Here is a 21,687-nt window from a genome sequence, read left to right on the forward strand (position 1 = left end):
TCAGCAGCTGGGAGAAAGTAGAGGGGTGGGTGTCAGGGACTGGGAATGAGGCAGGCAAGAGGTAAGGAATAGTCTCAGTAGATGAGAATATTGGTAACCACGGGGATGTGAGTAATGTCTGCTGTGTACACTTATCACAATAGAAAAAGAAAAACAGACAGACTTTTTTGTATTTAAAGACCACACTGCGCAATTGGCAATTTCAAGCAAGAGTCCAGTGGATGCCTTGTGAGAAGGTAAACAGAGGTCAAGGAACACTGCATACCCATGACCACAATGTCACTTCTGAGATCCATATCAATTACAGAAGGAAGCACAGTGACTTCATGGTTGGAAGACCTGACAGCCCTTGCCCAAGGAACAAAGGAGTGAGTGATGGCCAAACCAGATGGCTCCACTTTGTGCACTGAGTACTCTCTCCTTCTCCTTTCAGATCTCATGGAGCCCAGGCTGCCTTTGAGCTCCCCTTGTGGTTGAAGATGCCCTTGAACGCCTGATCCTACTGCCTCTACCTCTGGGATATTGGGTTTACAGGTATATACTACAACACTCATTTTAAATGGTGCAGGGATGGAACTCGGACTCCGTGCCAGGCAAGCACTCTACCCACCGAATGACATTCCCAGCCCTTTCACTTCGTATTCTCTGAACTTTCTGCCAGACAGGCACAGTACGACACTTGTATCGTAGACAGGTTTGGGATCCAAGCAACTGGGGGGTGGAGGCAAGATGATCAGGAGTTCAAATTCATCCTTGGCTACATAGGGAGTTTAAGGCCAGCCTGAGCTACGTAAGATCCTGTCTCACAACAACAACAACCAATAACAACAACAACAACAACAACAACACAGTAAAAGGCACACTTGATATTGCATCCAAATTCTATCTGATCATCACTTAAATGCCAATTCCTAGGAGCCACGAGGTGGTGGGCAGGAGGTAGAGTTTACTAAAGGACTGGTACCTTGAAAGACTGAAAAGCAATCTTCCCTCAAGGGTGGGATGGGGGCAGAGCCTGGGGAAATGACTCAGTGGTTAAGAGCACTTGTTCTTGTAGAGGGCCTAGGTTCAATTCCCAGAACTCATGTGGCAATTCACATCCATCCATAACTCCATTCCAGGAGATCCAATGCCTTCTTCTGAGCCAGAGGCCACCAGGCACACGTGTGGTACACAATGAGCCCGAGGCTGCCAGGCACACGTGTGGCACACAAAACTCTCAGATGCATGAAATAAAAATGAAATAAAAAACCTTATAAAAATAAGATAGAGAGGGAGAAACACATAACACAGACCTTTGGCTTCCACACATATATGCATGCACACATGAACACGTATGTATACATGCATATTACAGACATTACAGATGGTCATTGTACCCCAGATGACCAGAGAAATAAAAATAGAGTTAACCCCATGACACAAATTCATTTCACCAAGCTTAATGTTTTACAAAAAAAAAAAAAAAAAAAAAAAAAAAAAAAAGTATACATTTATGCGGGGTGGGGATGGGGGAGGGCAGCATCAGGCATCTTTGTGTGTACATGGGCATCTTTGTGTGTACATGGAGGCCAGAAGGGGGTGTTGGGCACTTTCTTCTATCAGGCTCCATCTTTTCCTTTGAGACAGGGTTTCCCCTTCACCTAGGGCTGTGCTTTCCCAGCTAGACTGGAAGCCAGCAAGTCCCAGCAACTATCCTGGACCTGCTCCCATTAAGCTGGGGTTCCAGGTGTGAACAGGATGCCTGACTCGCTCGCCACCTGGGTGCTGGGTTTGGAACTTCAATCTTATGATTTCACAATAAGTGATTTTAGCTGCTGAACCATTTCTCTGGCCTCCCTGCTACCAAACTTAAACTACACTGTTTATTTGACCCGAGAAGTTAAGATTAGAGACATAATAGGCAAACGTCCCAGACAGTAATTGGTGCAGTAATGAAATAATCCCTCTGTTTCACTTCTTTCTCTCTCTTCTTCCTTCCCGCATTCCCTTCCTTGAGGTAGGGTCTCCCTTTGTAGTTCTGGCTAGCCTGGAACTTGAAACATAGACCAGACTGGTCTTAAACTTACATTGATCCCTCTGTTTCTGCTTCTTGGGTTCTGGGATACAGATCTGATGTTATTTTCCTATTGTTTTGTGACCCGCTCTTGGCTCCAGCTCTCTTTCGCCTTTCTTGCCTATAAATCCAACCTCTTCTGCAGGGCTCATGGGACACTTGCTCCACTTTATGAAAAGAAAATTGGCTTGGTCCAGTAATTGCGAAGTAATTAGCATCCTTAAACTAAAACTGTCTTCTAACACCATTTTGCAAAGCATGTATATGGGCAGCCCTGAAGCACAGGGGAAGTCGTTCAGCCTCCGTATTCTCTAGAGCGCAAATGAAAACGCTATAGAACCCCTACCAAAGGTGTGGGTGAGCATTCAGGGCAGCTGGTGCGCATGGGGTGGGGGGTTAATGTAGTAGGCGTTCTGGCCATTGTTAAGTTCAACAACCCCTTACCCTGGGGTCAGCCTTCCTAATCACCCTAAATGGGAGTAACATGAGAGGGGCGCGTCTGTTGGTGGGCAGAAATCAGGAGAGACTGACTCTACTGACCGCGGGGGCTGTGGGTCCTTCCCCACGCCCCGGTGCAGACAGGGCTGCAGACGCTCGGTGCCAGACAGCGGTGGTGGCCTCACTACAGATCACACGTGCAAACACGGAAGGGCTGGGGGCAGAGCCCTGTCTTTTACCCTTGAAAAGATGTAGGAAACGCGCAAGCGCAGGCCGGGGCCCCGCAGGTCTTCGGCGCCAGCCCTGCCCCTGCGCTCCACGCTCAGTCCCGGTCGCCTTAGCGGGGTCGCGGAGCCGGCAGGGGCGAAGTCCCCAGAGGGAGGGCGAGCCTGGACGTGGGTTCGCGCGCCAGCACCCCCTGCGCGCGCACGCTCTTCCCATTTGTCTCCGCGCGCGTGCACGCCCCTTCTCGTCTGTCTCCCGGCGCGTGCACGCCCTTCCTCTCCGCCGTCTCCCCGCGCGTGCGTCCCGGTCGGCCGTCAGAAAGGCACGCGCCTCGCCTCGCCTTTAACGCGGGCCGAAGGCGCGCCGCCCGTATGGCTTGCGATCCGCGGCCGGTGTGGGCCTGGCCGGGCCTGGGCTGAGGCCGAGTCAGCCGCGGGGTTCCGCAGCCCCGGACGGCGCCCATCATGCGGCGGCTGCGGCGCCTGGTGCACCTGGTGCTCCTCTGTCCCTTCTCCAAGGGCCTGCAGGTAAGCGGTGGCAGGCCATGTGCGGCCACACGGGGAGGGTCTGGGCGTGGGATGGCGGGGGTCGATGGGCGCGTTGCCCACCCAAGTCCTTCCTTTCTTTTGCTACTTCAAAATTAGGCTTGTTTTTCTGGGGTAGCAAACTTGGGGCATACCCTGCCCATGGCCATCCCATGAGCCAGCTGAAACCTGGGACTGTGGTGACCTTGGCCCATTGAGGGCCCGCTCCTGTCTGCAGAAGAGGCTCCTCTGCTCGTTCTTTGGGATGATGGGATCAGGCCTCTGGACTCCAGCCTCTGGTTGCCAGGGTTCTCAGAACCTGCAGGAAGGAGCCAGCTCTTGCCAGCCCTGCCCAGATCTTCCTGGCCTCTCTGCAGGGCAGGTCCTGAGGATGCTGGAGGATGCTGCCCTGTGGGCTGCGCATTTGGCCCAGGGCCTGGCCTGCCTTTGATTTTAAAGAATGAAGACTGAAACCCACTGGATGCAGAGCTCTTCCAGGCCCAAATGCCCTTGTCTGCTCTCCTCTGCCTGGGGCTGTAGCGTGTGCTGCGGTCCATGCTTAGCCCCTGGCTGAATATGAACTGAGGAGTTTGGGGAACTTCCTTGTGCCAGGAGATGGTCCCTATCCCTAGCTCAGAAGGACAGGCCTGACTCAGCAGTGGGTGGGCCTAGGAATGGCAGGAGAGGGGTTTTGGCCAGTTCCCAGTGGGGCTGGTTCAGGGACAGTACTGACTGAGCCTCACCTGCTCTGAGCCCATGAAACACCAGGGTTCCTGGCACATGGCCTGGGCTGCCTGGGCAGGGAGGTCACTGTGTAGCTACCATCCCTGTAATGACTTCTCAAGTGACTTCTCTGGTGCTGGACTATTTATCCCTGCAAAATATGGGCTCAGGGCTTGCCAGTCTGTTCACCACCGAGTGGCAGAAGACTACATGAGCTTCCAGTAGCCACTGTGGTGAGACGTGCCCCAGGGTGGGGATATGCAATGGCTCAGGGACCCGGGGAAAGGGATGGGTCTGCCAAAGGCTGGGTAGACCATCAGAACTAAATCAGGTAATGATAGCCAAAGGGGTTCAGTGGAGCTCCCTGCGCCAGGGCCCAGTGCTCTGGGAGGCTCCTGCCTGGAGTGGGCCCTGGCTGGCAGGTTTAGCTCTGTGTCACTTGGTCCAGCCTAGGTCATCTGCTGGCTCTGGTCCTGGTCCTTTGCTCTTGGAGTAGCTTGAAGTCTTGTGGTCTTGTCTCACAGCAACAGCGTCCCCTGTTGTTTCTCAGTCTTCATGTTTGCATTTTGGACAAGTCTGAAGGAAGCAGCTGATTGCCAGGGCCAGGCGGGCCCCAGGAGGAGAGGTCCACAGAGCCATGTCCCAGAAGAGGGATCTTCTACGGGAAGAACCTTAAGAAGAGCTGGGCGTTGTTCTTGTGAAGGAGGTTCCTTTCTGCGCTAGCGCTGAGGGAACTGGGGCAGAATGTAGATTTGAGTTCAGCACGACTCCCAGATCCAAAAGTGGGGTGTTGGCTGGTTCCCTTCGCAGACTCTCTGGCAGCTGGTAGTCAGGAGGCCACAGGAAGCCCTTGATATCAATCAGTCTAGTCCTCTCAGGCTCCCCGCTGAGCAGCTCTCGGGCTGATCCGATTGGGACATTTGGCCCTGTGTGGCACAAGCTGTCCCTTCCTCCAGAGATGCCACTTTCCAAGGTGGGCACCGGGTAGGGTGGTGGCATCTGACTGTCTCTGACTGTCAACTTTGGACCCTGCTTGGGGTACTCAGCAGAGGCCAGTGTCTTCAGCACCTAGACCAGATCCCTCCTCACCCTCCAGTGCTTTCACCTGTCAGCTGGCAGAGAGGGCAGAGGGGTGAGGATGACAATGACTTGGAGCCTCTGCAGAAGTGAAGGCCGTAGGCCCATCCTTGTTTTGGGTTGTGACCAGGACTGCCTGCCTCCCTCCCCTGTTTCTGTCTTGAAACATTTTTTTAAGAATTATTTTATGTGTATGAATGTTTTGCCTGAGTGTATATAAGCACTTGTGTGTGTGCCTGGTGCCAGAGCAGGTCAAAGGAGGTGCTGGATTCCATGGAACTGGAGTTACCATGGTTGTGAGTGGGTGCTGGGAACCGGACTGGTTTCTTCTGTAACAGTACTGCTAGGTCTACAGGAATGTGTCCATCACACACACAGTTTTTTAAAAGAAACACATAGCGGCTGACTCTGGGCCTGGCCCTTTGCTCTTGGAGTAGCTTGAAGTCTTTCTGTCTTGTCTTATAGCAACAGTGTCCCCTGTTGTTTCTCAGTCTTCATGTTTAAAAGATATACATTGTGGCAAAATACATCAGGCAGTGATCGTGCATGCCTTTAATGCTAGCACTCAGGAGGCAGAGGCAGGGGGATCTCTATGAGTTTGAGGCCAGCCTGGTCTACAAAGCAAGTTCCAGGACAGCCAGAGCTGTTACACAGAGAAACCCTGTCTCAAACAAACAAACAAACAAACAAACAAACAAAAAAACCACCAAAAAACAAAAACAAAACCAAACCAACAACTCCCCCCCACAAACCCAGCAAAACCCCCAAACCAAGAATCCCCACAGCATGAACTATGCTATCCTGCCCACCTCTCCTTTGTACAGAGGTGAATGGTGCATTGAGAACTGCTCTGCAGCCCCCGGTGTGGCCCATCCACAGAAAGCTCACTTCCCTCCCTGACCCTGTGTTCCCACAGCCTACCCTGCCCCTGGCACTCACCTTCTCCCGTTTGCCTCTATGCATTTGAAGACTCTGGGGACTCTTTGATTGGAGTCCCACAGGAGGTGTCCTTCTGTGACATCTACCCTGGTGGTGGCAGATACCAGACTTACATCCTGCTGAGGCTGAGTGGTATTTCTGTCTTGTGGATGGATACTGGCTGTCCACCCTTGCTGTAGGTGATCCTGCCACTGGGAATGTGCGTGCATGAACCTGTGTCTTCTCATTGCCCCTCAGGGTGTAATAGAGTTGGCTTGTTCGGCCCTTACCCTCTTCCATACCCCTTTTCCTGCTGGTCCTGATCAAGTATCTTCGTTAGACTTCATCTTTTCCTCATTTTGAAATGTCTTCTTGTCTCTGGTGGAGAGCCCCTGGATGCAGACCCTGGCATATGCTGGATAATGGTAGGGTGCTGAGCTAGGTGCTTCTCATTGCTGGAGGTGGTGGGTGCCAGCTGGGTAGGAAGGCCGTGAAAGGTCCAAAGAAGTAGAAACTGCCCGTGGTGATGATGGGCACCTCCTCACCTGATCACTCCCTCAGCAGGGCCGGCTCCCAGGCCTCAGGGTCAAGTATGTTTTGCTGGTCTGGCTGGGCATCTTCGTGGGCAGCTGGATGGTCTATGCGCACTACTCGTCCTATTCGGAGCTCTGCCGTGGGCACATCTGCCAGGTGGTGATCGTAAGTCTGCCTGGGCCCCAGGGCCTGCCCCATGTGAAGCCCTTAGAGCTATTACGGGAGGTGGGCCAGTAGAGGACTGGGGGTCCGGGGGAGGCAGTGGAGAAATTACAGCTGCTGCATGTGCTTGGGGTGCACTCCAGGAATAGCCTGGAGAGGGCTGCCCTGGCCAGTCCTGAAAGCAGGCCATGGGGTGGAGTCTTCTATGCCTTTCTCTCCAGGGAGCCATTGCTGCTGTTGAGTGAGGATGTCCCTGTGGGTGCACGTGTGGGCGGGCACGCTTGCATGCCAGTGCCTGTGTGAGTGTGCCCATGAGCCTCATGAAGCTGGTATCTCAGTTCTCCGTTCCTTGTGACTGGTGACGGGGACATAATGTCCCCAGATAGGGGACATTGCCTCTTTTCCAGAGGCCATCTTTCTCCACCCTCTGGTCATACAGTCTTCGCTGCTAGCCAGACTCTCAGCATGGAGGGAGCTACTCGGTGGATCCCTACCCGGGCCTAATCTAGATGGAGAAACGGAGGCTTGGAGACCTAGGGGCGGCAAGAGTCGTGAGGAAGGTTGAACATACTGCCCACCTTAGTTTCTTTTTAATTTTTTCCTTTTTTTCAAGACAGAGTTTCTCTGTAGCTTTGGAGCCTATCCTGGAACTAGCTCTTGTAGACCAGGTTGGTCTCAAACTCACAACAGAGATCCACCTGCCTCTTCCTCCCGAGTGCTGGGGTTAAAGGCGTGTGCCACCACTGCCTGGCTAATATTCACTTATTTATATGTATGTGTGTATGTGTATATATGTGCACACACATGTGCCATGGCCTGTGTGGAGGTCAGAGGACAACTTGTGGGAATTGGTTCTCTCTTTCCATCTTTACTTGGCTTCTGGGGTTTGAACTCAGGCCATGAGACTTGGTAGCAAGCATCTTTACCTGCTGATCCATCTTGCTGGATTCTACCTTGGTTTCTGTTGAATTTCCTCTCAAACTGTCGTTCCTTCTGCCCCTTGGAATGCTGAACAGGGCCATCCCAACTCCCTCTTGAAGTCCTGTGACTGGTGTTGATGGGTTATCAGCAGAGTCCTGTGGTGAAGGACTCCAGGGTGGTGGGATGACAGGTACAGCCTTCCTGTCCCATCTCTAGCTGACGAGCCTGTTTCATGTGGTCACTCTATCTTTGTGGCTCACGTGACTGAGTCAGTGCTTCAGATTGACTCAGCTTCTTGGATGGTGGGGTGCTGGGAACCTCCCTTCCCCCATTTCCTCCAAGGCTCTGACCAGGCTCCATGGCAACCAGTGATATTCAGGAATTTGCCTGATGAGAGCCAGGGCTGGGTAGTGCCGATTTTGAATCTGTGTGGAGTGGCTCTCCCGCTGATGAGGTGGCCTGGGGCAAGCCTGGCAGGAAGAAAGGTCAGCAATTGTGAGGCCCCAGGATGCCATTTCTTTAGGGATGGTCAAATAAGCCGGACAGTGACCAGTAACTCAAGTACTGGAGCATTTGAGGACCCCCAGGGAGCACCTTAGAGGTTGGTGGCTCTGAGTCCAGCTGGATCCAGAGGTAGACATCAAGGAGAGGCCCTACCATTGGGCTCCTCCTGCCTCAGCCTACTGGGCAGGCTGTTAGAACAACAGTCACTGGAAACACTGGATGGTGGGGGAATGTAGACACCTGCTTAGAGGAGTGTCCTGAGCTGCCTTGAAAGTTCCTGAGGCTTAGTTATCGCCCGTGACGAGGACCCTCTCATGGGACTTGTGCCTTTCTGGCCATAGCTCTGTTGCTGAGGGCCCAGCAGTGGAAGCCTATCAGTGGGGGCTGCCTGTGGCCCTGGCCATCTGTGTGTTCTAGTTGCAGGGTCTGGCAGTAGACTTGTGGAACCCTTCTCTCAGGAGTCAAGTCAGCGAGAGGAGGGACAGAAGGGTTGCTCCTGGAGACAAGCCTATCCCATGCCTATGCTGCTGGTGCCTTTTCCTTTTCGCCTGGGGGTTCCTGGAGGGGTGTAGGGCTGTGACCACCAAGCCCCATACCCTGGTGCCTGTCTCCTCAGTGTGACCAGTACCGCAAGGGCATCATCTCTGGCTCCGTCTGCCAGGACCTGTGTGAGCTGCAGAAGGTGGAGTGGAGGACCTGCCTGTCTTCAGCCCCAGGCCAGCAGGTGTGCAGCTGGGCATGGCTGGCAGGTTGGGTGTGGGCTGCGGCTTGTGGCAAGCTGGACTTCTATAGGGAACGTACCTGTGGCCTTGTCTAGGTATACAGTGGGCTCTGGCAGGACAAGGAGGTGACCATCAAATGTGGCATTGAGGAGGCCCTGAACTCCAAGGACTGGCCAGATGTAGTCCTGCGGCGGGAGCTGGTGCTGTTTGACAAGCCCACACGGGGCACCTCCATCAAGGAGTTCCGAGAGATGATCCTCAGCTTCCTCAAGGTTAGTCTGCTCTACTACAGGTACTCAGACCTTCACCACAGTTGGGATGTCTACAAAGACCCAAGTAGGAGGCAGGCAAGTAAGCATCTTTCCAGGGCTTGTGGGAGGATAGACTGGCAGAGTCTGAGGTGTGGTGAGGGCTCAGGAGACTGGGGACTCTGCACCCAGTGTGGTAACAGTAGGGACTGGTGGGAGATTTAAACAGGGTTCCAGGGTCAAGTGATTAGTTCTCAAAGGCTCAGTACAGCGCTGTGGCCTCCACTATCATCCCTCAGTGACAGAAGCAGGAGAGGGGAGTGAGTGTGTGGCATAGGCAGCAGGCCTTGAGGACATTCTAATGTCTAGAGACTAGGCCAGGCCCAGTCAGTGTTCTGCCAGCTGAGGTGGGCACAGGGCGTGCTTCTCTGCCTTCCAGGCGAACCTAGGAGATCTGCCCTCCCTGCCAGCGCTGGTTGACCAGATCCTTCTCATGGCGGACTTCAACAAGGATAGCAGGGTGTCCCTGGCGGAGGCCAAGTCTGTGTGGGCCCTGCTGCAGCGCAATGAGTTCCTACTGCTGCTGTCCCTTCAGGAGAAGGAGCATGCTTCACGGCTGTTGGGCTACTGCGGGGACCTCTACCTCACTGAGGGCACCCCCTATGCCTGGCATGGGGCAGTGCTGTTGCCTGCCTTGCGCCCCCTTCTGCCGTCTGTGCTGCATAGGGCTCTCCAGCAGTGGTTTGGACCTGCATGGCCCTGGCGCGCCAAGATCGCCATTGGGCTGCTGGAGTTCGTAGAGGAGCTCTTCCATGGTTCCTATGGTACCTTCTACATGTGTGAGACCACACTGGCCAATGTGGGGTACACGGCTACCTATGACTTCAAGATGGCTGACCTGCAGCAGGTAGCGCCGGAGGCTACTGTGCGCCGCTTCCTTCAGGGCCGCCACTGTGAGCAGAGTTCTGACTGCATCTACGGGCGAGACTGCAGGGCCCCTTGTGACAGGCTCATGAGGCAGTGCAAGGGTGACCTCATCCAGCCCAACCTGGCCAAGGTATGTGAACTGCTGAGGGATTACCTGCTGCCTGGTGCTCCTGCAGACCTCCGTGAGGAACTGGGCAAACAGCTGCGCACATGCACGACACTGAGTGGACTGGCCAGTCAGGTGGAAGCCCACCACTCACTGGTGCTTAGCCACCTCAAGACCTTGCTCTGGAGGGAGATCTCCAACACCAAGTACTCTTAGTGCTGCAGGCTCCAGCCATCATCATCCAGCTATGGGTGGAGCACCCACTTGGGAAGTCTCCCCTACCCCTCTCTCCAGCAACCCAGCAGGTGGGGCCCCTCTGAATGTAAATAAATGGCTTTTATGTGACCTTGAACATTTGTATCCCTTGTTAAATATGAAGCAGCCTCTATTCTCTAGCTCTTGTCCAGGCACAATGGAGGACATGAGGGATGTGTTATGGGCCTGAAAGTATCTTGGGCTCTTTTTACGCAGCCCCAAGGCATTCCTACCACTAGCACTCCACTCAACCACTGAGCAATGCTGAGCCTATCCTGTCCCAGAATGCTGGGAGCCCCGCTCTAGGTTTCCGACACCTCTCACTAACCAACAGCACTGCTACAGTTCAGCTATCAGACAAGGAAAGGCCAAACTCCTCAGGGCAATCTACACAAGCAAACTTAGCTCCTGTCAATGTTTTTGGTCAGCCACAGTTCCAGCCCAAACCCTTAAACCTCAAGCCTTATCATTTACTCTGGCAGGTTTCATTTTCCGGGGGAGCTGAGGGTAACTCAAATGTGCTGTTCACCCTAAGATGGGAGAAAGCCGATTGATAACAAAGACCGCAAATTTCAAGAAGTAACAAGTTTATTTGTGCCACAGCACCTACAGCCCCCCCCCCCCGCAATGTGGGGCAATGTGCAGTTGGTTAGATGGAAATGCTGAATCTTAGAGGGCGCAGCCACCCCTACTGCCAACTGCATAGAGCAATTCCACCAGTCTTAAAGCAGCAGTTCAAGCCAACACAAATGTGGTCAATAATTTAGGATGTGGGCAGCTCTGCAGGTCCCTGGGGAGGTCGGAGGCCACACTGAGGCCTATACTCATATCTGCACTCATCCTGCTCAGCCACGTGACCAAGAGGTAGGCTTTCTTCTTCCTGGCTTCTGGATCTGAAAAATGAGAAAGGATGGATAGTTTCTTGTATTTCCTGACCCCTGAGCCCTACCCCCAAAACCAGTTTCAAATCCCAACTCTAAAGTTCTAGCTTGCTAAAATGCTGACCATGCAACCTTCTGGGGGAGCCCTTGAGGCCTCTGATATCGGTGTCTGGCCAATAGCAAAGCTACACTTCAGTACCACCTCACCACAGCTCTGCAAAATGTCAGGCTATAAACCATTCTTAGTGCTCACTGGCTTCTGAACACTGAGCGTAGAAATAGCCACTTGCTCTTTGCCCTGATGTCACAGGCACAGCTGAGTAGCTGTGCTATGCCTGTAGTGCTGACAGATCTAGGACAGCATCGTCAGGGCAACTGCACGCATCCCACCCGAGCATGCTCCAGCACGTCCAGCCCACCTCTTACCTCAACTGGGCCACTGCTGGGCATTCAACACGAAGTTCACACCACAAGCAGAGCAGCCAGCTTTCCTGTACCAAAGAAGAACAATCAGCATAGGTCCCTCCTCATCCTGAGCCCCTCAGGCCTGTGTCCTTTTATGCATCTCAACATCGCCAGCTTCACCCCACTAAACAAGGGCTGCAGCAATGTGCTTATAAGTTTTTCTGATTAATACGAAGAGCAGGGAAGGGCGCCATGGGGAGACTGGGCAAAAGGGTGGTCTATGCCTAGGGTGGGACAACCAAAGACCTCACGGGTTATTTTTGCCAACCATAGGTAACTAGTGCACAGTGGAACCTCACGAGAGGGCAGTCATCACCGCCACCATTAGCTGCGCTACCATACCCCCATATCTGAACTCATTCCCCTTGACCCGCACTGCATGAACCCACTACCAGACACCACTCTTGGGGGTGCCAGGGTCGGAGACCCAGGCCTGCACCTCACCACTGAGCTGTACTAGCCCTGCTGGTTTAAAAGCCTTGGCAAGTGTGGGCTACAGAAAATGGAGCCTGCCTCTCTGGCATCAGGCAGCAACCAGTGCTGCAGACAGCCAGTTTGAAATGCCATTTCCTTCCATCAAGACATCTGGCCAAGAAACTCCACTCATCTCAAAGGACAGCTTTGATGCCACTGCTGTTTCCATCCACTGTAGTTTACTGAGGCAGTCTCTCTCGTCCTCCAGCCCAGGCGGGGTGAGCATCCAGGATTACAGAAGTATGTGCCATGATCCCCTGCTTCCCAGGACCTTTTGAAGATTACTGGCTTTATGATTTCCAACAAGTCAATTTATCGGAAACGTCCTCTTTCCAGACTGACCCCCGCTATTGGTTTGTGCAGGGCCATCGAATTACCTAAACCTGTCCATCAACTAGGAAGGGGGTCTCGCTCTAGCTTCAGGGAGTGTTAGGCTACTAATCATTCAGATGTTCACAGGTCAGAACACTGAGCGTAGACATAGCCTCTCTCCTCTCTGCCACCTACTGACGCACATGCGGCACAGCAGCCACACCTGCAACGCCTCTAGGGGCAGGCCGTCGATGAACCAAGTACCCGTAACCACGACTGTTAATCTGAATCTTGCAAACTTTGAGTCAACTTACCGAAGACCCCAACATGTCCTCTCAGCCCAATTTCCAGCAGACAAAAGCCCTAGAGAAGGAAAGCAATCACGCAGCTCACATTCTTGGCAAGATCACAGCGGGGGACTGCATCAGACTTGTATTTTATTCCAATCCCAGTGGGTCCACATGGTTTGGTCTCCTTGCTAAAGATTTCTGTAAGTAAAGTAACAATTGGAAAAAACCGTAACCACTCCTTGCTCTTTCTCCCAAACTCAGTGGCACTGCGCTAACCAGACTGGATACTGTCTCGGGTCTATTCACAATGGTTCTGAATCGCTGTCCTTCCAATAAACACCTCTCCATCTCCTATATCGGCAAGCAGCAAATACAGACAGGCACTTTCCCTAGAAAGGGGAGACTGGGGTCGAGACCCACTCACAGATGATCACAGAGGGATGCCTTGGAAGCTCCCTGCATTGTACTAGCCCAGACGCGAACCTCGGTTTTCTTACCTGGGCCGGGGGTCCGGGGTGGGGAGTGAGGCCCTCGGGCACATCTTGAATTGCCCTTCCTCATACCACAGTGTTAGTCTGCTGCGCACATTAGGGCAACTGAGCCCTTGGCGGGAAAGCAAGCGACATTTTTTTAACAACCGACAGTACGAGACGCAGTCATCCCGCCAGCAGGCCGAGAGCTATGGAGGGTCGTCCGCGGCGTCCCAGGTCAACCACAGAAGCGAAAACGACAAGTACCTGCACGCCGCCATGGCCGCCGAGAGGCTGAACGGGACCGCACCACGTCTTTTATAGTAGTGCCTACGGCAGCCCGCGAGGGACTTCCGCTGTCCTCTGGCTGCAGCGCCATCTAGTGGACCATCCGCTCCTCGTCAGGGCTCATCGTAGCCCTAGCCCCGATTGTATCTAGATCTTGCCTTGCCAAGTGGATCTCAGCGACTAATTTTGCGTGTTGCCAAGTTCGCAGGACTTTTTCAAACCACCCATAGAGTCCTGCGCCTTCCCAAGAAGCCCCCTGCTTCTCAGGTTCTTGGTAATGCCAAAGCTTCCACGGAGAGAGGAAAGGCCAGATCTGATTTACCAGTATTCATGGGCCTAGGAGGTGATATTTTGCTTCCTCTTTTACAAGGAAGCTTTGGGGATGGATCAGGAAGGAGCTACAGGGTGTTCACAGGCCCGAGATGCTTCTGACTAGCCTCACCTGGGGGGACTGTGTGTGGATCTGAGGTGCAGGGCAGCCTCTTGAAGGTTGACTGTCCTCTACTTCAGGATGGTACTCAAAGACACAGAATACACTCAGAAGACCAGCTAACTGCTGGGATCTGTGTTGTGTCCCGCACAAGTACACAGCACACATCTAATGAGTCCGGAAACTCGTGAGGACTCCTGGGTGATGGGTGTGAATTGTGGGCCTGGGGACACATCAGTGAGCCCTGCTCTGCTACCCATGGGCCTGACCAGCCACACTTGCTGATGGTACCAAATTCTTGCCTCCTTCCTTTCCCTGCCTTCCTCCAGTCTTCTTGCCTGTTTGACCTCCTCTCTCCATCCCTCTCGCCTTCTTTTCCTTTCTGTCAGGGTTTTTCAGTGAGCACTGCTTGTCCTGGAACTTGCATTGTAGACCAGGCTGGCCTCGAACTCACTGAGATTCGCCTGCTCTGTCCCTCCAGTGCTGGGATTAAAGGAGTGCATCACCTTCCTGTTTTTGATACAATGTCTCACATAACCAAGACTACCTTTAGACTTGCTATGTGGTTGATGATGACTTGAGCTTCTAATCGTTCTGCCTCTGCCTTCCAAGTGCTAGGATTAGAGGAATGTACGATCAGGCATGGTCCAAATTCTTGCATCTTTACAGTATGTGTGAGTATGGGCCCATCTCCACTGTCCAGAGGGGAACTGAGCCATCAGAAGTTAGAAAATGTTCCCCTAGGAAGGGGCCTTGGAGGTACGTCTGGGCAGCAGAGGTCTGAAAGAAGCTCACTTGACCTGTTGAGCATTGGCCACGTTCATCAGTGAGAACTGTTTTGACAACAGGTCTGGAAGGAACAACAAGAGGTGATGTTGCTTCTTGTTTCACTCCAGCTCTAAGGCCAAAAAGATCCGGGTGCCCAGCATATTGTTTGTTCTAGTGTTTGAGCTAGGTCCTGTGCCAGCAGAGGCTCCTTCCTTGGTCTGGTGCTGCGAACACGTCTGGAGCTGTCAACACATCTGGAGCTGTCTCCAGATGACAGAACCAGAAGAAGAAACTGCTGGAGCCCGATCCGCAGAGGTGCAGCCAGCTAGTCCAGAACCAACCCCAATACTGACTCCAGATTCAGACAGTAGCATTGCCCAGGCCGACCATAGCTCAAGGCTGGCTGTTAACTCTGCATGGAGAGCCAGTTCCCTAGTCAGCTACAGCCGTGGCACTGTGCTGGGTCAGGGGTCAATCTCAACAGAAACGAGGTCTCTAAAGACAGAACTAGAAGGGTCTGGACCGCCACCTCTGCCTCCAAATCCAGCTTTATCACAGACTCCTTTCAAAGAAAGCTCTCCCATCACCCATCACCGACTAGATTCAGAACCTCCTCACAGCTCCAGAGAGACCCCACGTGAGACTCTGAGCTACCAGGAGCCGCAGAAGCACTTCTAGTTCCGGTTCCTGAGCTAGACTTAGCCCTGGGAGCCTCTCAGGAGCCAGTATTGTCTGCACAGAGCCAGTTCCAGTCAAGGGCCTGTGGCAGGCTAAAGCCAGATCAACCTCCATCTCAGAGCAGAGTCCCGCCCTACACCGCAGTCTGAAGAACTGGTTCCTTCTCTATTTCTTGAGGTGTTTGACAAATCATCCATGCCCCGCTTCAAGTGTTTGGGAAGAATAAGCTGTTTTGGCCAGCTGGCTTAGGCTTTTATTTACCGAAGACTTTTGAGTTACGAAACTCTTTCCTTGTTATAAGACATATTGTTCAGGACATATTTCTCCATGACAAAGAACCACAAGATGTCAACACAAAATACTTGGTGGGTAAATATCATCTATTATACAAATAGATTTATATAGATGAAGCATTGAGAGGGACTTAGTTCAAAGAAATGGCTCTTAAAGTACATAATGGCTAACCTTTTCAAAGGTTTATTTATTTTTATTTTATGTGTATGGGTGCTTAGCCTGCATGTATGTCTGTGTACCATGTGTGTGCAGGGCCCATGGAGGTCAGAAGAGGGCATCAGATCCTCTGGAACTGGAGTCATAGGTGGTTAGGAACCGCTCTGTGGATACTTGGACCAGGATCCAGGTCCTCTCTGTAAGAGCAGCCAGTGCTTTGAACCATGGAACCATCTCTCCAGCCCCCAGTGACAGTTAATCTCGACTGTCAGCTTGGCTGGGAGAAGACATTTAGGAGATTAATACAATACTTCTCCGAGTATGTTCGCAAGGGTGTTTCCTAAGAGGATCAGATCATGAGGACCCTCACCCGATCAATGTTTTAATCCATTAATGGATTCTAAATTTGGAGAGACTATTGGGAGACATCCAGCTGCGGGGTAGGGCTTTGTTGGAGGAACTGGGCCACTAAGAGGGCATGACCTTGAAAGGTATATCTTTGCTCTAAATTACCCTCCCCCCACTTCCTGGCTACCATAAAACATGCAATCTGTGCTACACAAGCAAAGGGTCCCACAAGCCGTTTCTCAGGGATTCTCACAATCTATCAGGCTGGCTTGGCTACAAATAGCCATTTAACAGATGATTACGCCAAGGCTCAGAACTGAGCAGGACCAGGGCCCAATGTCTGTAGTTGGCTTCAGAGCTCCTTGCTAACCTCTGTGTCCACTGAGTTCTCTCTGTAGTTGGGGTCCTGGATCCTGTACCCTAGGGACTGCACCCTCAGGCCTGACACCCTTTTTGCCTAGGCTGGGATGGAAGTGAGGGGGGTGGTCCTGGGCCATGGCCTCTCCATGCTCTGGGACCTGTCTCTCTGGGCTCACAGACTGCAACGCTCAGGGTCCCTTTTGAAGTATCTGATGCAGCCTCCTTTAGTGGTCCCTATAGGCTTCATAGGACCTAGGTTGAAATCCTGGCTCTGCTACTCTGCAGGACAGAAATCCAGTTCCTTGTGGAGTCCTTGCTTCCCTCTAGTTTTTTTTTTTTTTTGAGACAGGGTTTCTCTGTAGCCTGTCCTGGAACTAGCTCTTGTAGCCCAGTCTGGCCTCGAACCCACAGAGATCTACTGCCTCTGCCTCCCGAGTGCTGGGATTAAAGGCGTGTGCCACCACTGCCGGGCTTCAAATGTGTAGCCCAGGTTGGCCTCGAATTCGTGACCTTCCTGCCTCTGCCTCCTTCAGCAAATCCTACTGGCGTGAACCACCACAGTCGGCCCCTGCTTCCCTCTGAAACCTTCTGAGTTGGGGCTTCTACTCTAGTGTTCTCTCGGAATGCTTGAGCTAAGTGCCCGTCAGAATCACCCATTAAACTCCGCTTCCAGTATTTAAAGCTTTTTCAGACCCAAGGTTCCAAACCTTGACACATTCTAGCTGCAAACAAGTTTCAAAGGCCTAGGAAACACAAGGTCATCTTTTTTATTTTATTTTATTGAGCTCTACATTTTTCTCTGCTCCTCTCCCTGCCTCTCCCCTCCCCTTCAACCCTCTCCCATGGCCCCCAATTTACTAAGGAGATCTTGTCTTTTTTTTTACTTCCCATGTAGATCTATGTATGTCCCTCTAGGGTCCTCATTGTCGTCTTGGTTCTCTGTGATTATGATTTGTAAGCTGTTTTTTTTTGTTTGTTTGTTTTTTTGTTTTTTTTTTTTTTGCTTTATGTTTAAAAACCACTTATGAGTGAGTACTTATGATAACTGTCTTTCTGGGTCTGGGTTACCTCCCTCAATATGATGTTTTCTAGCTCCATCTGTTTCCCTGAAAATTTCAAGATGTCATTACTTTTTTCTGCTGTGTAGTACACCATTGTGTAAATGTATCACATTTTCCTTATCCATTCTTTGGTCGAGGATCATTTAGGTTGTTTCCAGGTTCTGGCTATGACACACAAAGCTGCTATGAACATAGTTGAGCACATGTCCTTGTGGCACGATTGAACATCCTTTGGATATATACCCAAAAGTGGTATTGCTGGGTCTTGAGGAAGGTTGTTTCCTAATTTTCTGAGAAATCGCCACACTGACATCCAAAGGGGCTGTACCAGCTTGCATTCCCACCAGCAATGCAGGAGTGTTCCCTTTACCCCACTGCCTCTCCAGCATAAGTTGTCATCAGTGTTTTTAATTTTGGCCATTCTTACAGGTGTAAGATGGAATCTCAGAATTGTTTTGATTTGCATGTCTCTGTTGACTAAAGATGTTGAACATTTCCTTAAGTGTTTTTCAGCCATTTTAGATTCCTCTTTTGAGAACTGTCTGTTTAGGTCTGTACTTCATTTTTTTTAATTGGATTATTTGTTCTTTTGATGACCAATTTCTTGAGTTCTTTTTATATTTTGGAGATCAGACCTCTGTCTGATGTGGATTTTTTCCCATTCTGTAGACTTTTATTTTTCTTGTTGACCATGTCCTTTGCTTTACAGAAGCTTCTTAGTTTCAGGAGGTCCCATTTATTAATTGTCTCTCTCAGTGTCTGTGCTGCTGGGGTTCTATTTAGGAAGTGGTCTCCAGTGCCAATACATTCAAGTGTACTTCCACTTTCTCGTCTATGAGGTTCAGCATGGCTGGCTTTATGTTGAGGTCTTAGATCCGTTTGGACTTGAGTTTTGTGCATGACAATAGATATTTGTGTTTATACAAATAACTCCATAGGTGACATTAAGTGTACCCTACAGATTTACATGCTGATGACACAAAACAGCTGTCAAAAAGGCCAAAGAAATGCTTGCCATAGCCACAGGAGGTGAGGCTGTATTTTGGCTGTAAGCATGGTTCATAACCTTGTCTGTGAGGCTCTAGCCCTGTGCCGACTCAGACCAGGTCCCTGCAGAGCAGCTCCTTTCTCTTCCTGTAGTCTCTTCATTCTCCTTCTGTTTCTGTCCTGCCTCAGAAAGACGCAGGAGGCATGCAGACTTCACTCGGGGTGAGAGCTGAGGTCTGGACATAGACAGGCAGCTCTGGGGTGTCCTTCAGCACCAGGGCTGATCCTGGCTCCTGGGGAGAACGAGAGCACAAGGGGCCCTTGTGTTATGCATTCTCCTGGCTCCAGATTCCTAGGTGAGGCACTTCCTACTCTGAGAACATTCTCAGCAGACAAGGATTCTCAGAAGTGCCAAAGGCAGTCATCAGGTTAACCCCACAAATTAGTTCCTTCATTCACATCCATCCAAAGAAAACTGCAATCTCCTGGACACAGTGGGATGGACAATGAGTTTGGTGTGTGTGTGGGAGGGCAGAATTCTGCTTCCAGGAGCAAACCACTCTGCACTGACTAGCATCTGGAGCAGTGGCAGCAGCAGCAGCAGCAGCAGTAGTGGAGGCAGCAGCAGCAGCAGCAGCAGCAGCAGCAGCAGCAGCAGCAGCAGCAGCAGCAGCAGCAGCAGCAGCCCCACCAAGGCTAGGAGCACAGATCTAAGCTGGGACCATGCAGCTGCTGACATTCACCATGGGGCTGGCTCTGCTGTCTGTGGTTGGAGCCATGATGCCTCCTCTGAGTCCTGCCCGTGCTGAGCAGGTGATGGCCCTGGGGTGGGGGGGAGACTGAGGGTAGGAACTTCCGATATCAGACTGTGACCTGGGTGAGTCTTAGGTTTACTGATGGAAGCCACAAGTGTCTGCCAAAGTAGAGCCCCACGTTCTGTGTTTGGTGGAGTTTGTCAGCAGCATGGGGAGTGGGAAAGCAGAGTAGCCAGCATCTTTCTCTGGCCCACACCCAGAAGCCGAGGGAAGGCTTCCAGAGGTTTTGCCAGACAATCCTGGCCAGTGTGAACCACACAGACATCCACAGATACACTTTTTTCCCCTCTCAATTTGTGGGCTGGAGAAAAGCGTCTTCCTTTTTGCCAGATAGGTTTAATTCAGAATTTCTATTTTCAAAGGACAGGCTCATACTTGGTCAACTGCATACAGCCAGAGATTTTCCAAGATTTTGTTGTTGTTGTTTTGCTTTTTGAAATAAGATTTTACTGTGTAACAGTCCTGGCTGTCCTGGAATTCACTTTGTAAATCAGGTTGGCCATGAACTCAAAAAATCGGCCTGCCTCTGCCTCCCGAGTGCTGGGATTAAAGGCCACCGCCTGGCTAGTTTTCAAAGTGTTTTGACTGTAAAGTGTTGGAGCATTTTATGAGAAGATCACGCCTTGGAGATGATCAACCACCCTTCCAGGCCCTGTGACTGAGGGATGGCGAGCCTGGCTGCAGCTTCCCTGGTCTTTCATATCTACACGCTGGAGGTGAAGCTGACTTGGCTCTGAAGAGGTCTCAGGGCTCAGGCTAGGATCCAGTCTACCTGGGTCCCTCTAGTAACTGGTCCAGCCATAGGGTCCTCTATATTCACCTCATGGCTGTCTCACAATGACATCAAGTTCTCTCAGCATCAGGAGCTGGTCAATTGTTGGTCCCACTCTTTGCCTCCTGGTTTCCTGTACCCAGTCCTCTTCTCTGTCATTTCCTCTCCCAAATCCTGCTTGGATCCTTCCTGTTCCCTCACAAAGGAACAGGACCCAGTCACCCCAGGCCTCACTCAGTCCCTGAAGCTCTGGACACAGGTCACAAATGATGCAAAACAATGACGTGGACGGGTCCCATGAGCTGGAAACATGGTGGTAGCTGGTGCCGAGGCTGGCGTGGCCTCCGTGCCAGTGTTGATAGGGCCATTGCCTTGATGAGTTCAGTCCTTAGAAAACTGGCAACCGTAGGAGAAAAAGAGAGGCCCTGCACTTTGGGGCTGGCCGCGCCCTGGCACAGTGACCGGAAACTGCAGCTGCGCACACACAGTGAGAGCTCTCTTGTGCTGTCGCCTGTAACTGGGCAATTCTGGAGCTCAGTCCTCTCTGGCCCCTGCTCTGCCCTCCTATCTCATCCACTCAAATGGAAAGGTTGGCCTGCTCCTTCTGATGATTCTCCTCAGCACCCCCCGAGCAGTTGTGTGGGGTCTGATCAGGGTCTCTCCTAGAAGCCTCCCCCCGCCCCCCCCCCCCCCCCCCCCCGCACCAGGACTGCCTGGCTTTATTGATGATGGAGAAGGGCTCGTCCTCCTGACCATCAGGTGTCTCAGGTCCTTCCAGCCTGCATTGAGACCCTAGCCAAGCCCCTCCTACCTCTGTTCCCATGTTAGCTCCAGCCTTGGACCCCTTTCCCTGGCTTCTGTTACTGCTACCCTCTCAGGGACAGTTCTCTTCTTCAGATTTTAGGAAAGTGGCACATAAGGAGCTGGGCGGGAAACATGCCTATTCCTTCGTGGAAGTGGAGTGATCCGCTGCCTCCTTTCTCATTTGAAAGAAACCATCTTGGTGAATTGGAGTTCAGAATGAACCTCACGTAAGTAGTTTGGCTGCAGATTCCCCTCTCCGCTGTGGTGTTGTCTGACCCCAACCCTCCCTTTCCACATGCTCCCTGACTAAAGCCAGTCTCTACACAACCATGTGGAATCCTCTTGTATTATCTTAGCAAGCTGACAGATGACCCCCATAACCAAGAGAATGATTCTCACGTTGACATGATGCTGAAACCAGAAGGCTCATGGAGCCAACTTGCTGTGTTCTAGGCTTTGCCCATTGGAATGAGATAGCCACTGTTGGATGGCTCCAGAGAGCCCACCATGGGCTGCATGGGTTCTTGCTGGTGCCTGTGCTTCTGTTAGGTGCTTTGTTGACCAGCTCCAGCCATCTGTGCCTGTCATAGGGACCCTCTGTTGCCGTCCTCAGCATCCCTTGGTAGCTGTAGGCTCCAGGCTTTGGGCACCTGAGCGTGCATCTCCTGGACCCTCTGCCCCAGAGCTGAAGAGT

At 51.9% G+C, this 21,687-nt stretch overlaps 1 protein-coding gene, 1 long non-coding RNA gene and 2 other non-coding genes across 7 annotated transcripts; 1 reads left to right on the forward strand and 3 right to left on the reverse strand.

Annotated features, from left to right (window-relative positions):
• The first annotated feature begins 2,799 nt into the window (after positions 1-2,799).
• On the forward strand, positions 2,800-10,427 carry Dipk1b (divergent protein kinase domain 1B). Of its 4 annotated transcripts, XM_057755829.1 has the most exons (6): positions 2,800-3,246; positions 4,491-4,939; positions 6,526-6,660; positions 8,699-8,806; positions 8,900-9,076; positions 9,492-10,427. In XM_057755829.1, exons 2-6 carry the CDS (start codon positions 4,925-4,927, stop codon positions 10,299-10,301), a joined length of 1,245 nt encoding a protein of 414 aa, XP_057611812.1. In that variant the 5' UTR covers positions 2,800-3,246; positions 4,491-4,924; the 3' UTR covers positions 10,302-10,427. The 4 variants fall into 4 exon arrangements, with proteins under 4 accessions (XP_057611812.1, XP_057611809.1, XP_057611810.1 ...); XM_057755826.1 differs by lacking the exon at positions 4,491-4,939 and having other exon boundaries at positions 6,523-6,660; XM_057755827.1 differs by lacking the exon at positions 4,491-4,939.
• Positions 10,428-10,905: 478 nt separating this feature from the next.
• LOC130864679 (uncharacterized) lies at positions 10,906-13,512 on the reverse strand. The gene is made up of 4 exons (XR_009055996.1): positions 13,260-13,512; positions 12,787-12,960; positions 11,648-11,712; positions 10,906-11,233 (listed from the first exon to the last, which is right to left on the reverse strand). It is a non-coding gene; the product is annotated as an uncharacterized LOC130864679 (long non-coding RNA).
• Positions 11,441-11,583, reverse strand: LOC130864999 (small nucleolar RNA SNORA43). The gene has a single exon (XR_009056043.1). It is a non-coding gene; the product is annotated as a small nucleolar RNA SNORA43 (small nucleolar RNA).
• LOC130865002 (small nucleolar RNA SNORA17) lies at positions 12,586-12,717 on the reverse strand. Its single transcript, XR_009056046.1, has one exon. It is a non-coding gene; the product is annotated as a small nucleolar RNA SNORA17 (small nucleolar RNA).
• Positions 13,513-21,687: the final 8,175 nt, after the last annotated feature.

The sequence above is a fragment of the Chionomys nivalis genome, chromosome 22 (assembly GCF_950005125.1).
Source record: "Chionomys nivalis chromosome 22, mChiNiv1.1, whole genome shotgun sequence".
In the NCBI taxonomy this organism is placed as follows: Eukaryota; Metazoa; Chordata; class Mammalia; order Rodentia; family Cricetidae; genus Chionomys; species Chionomys nivalis.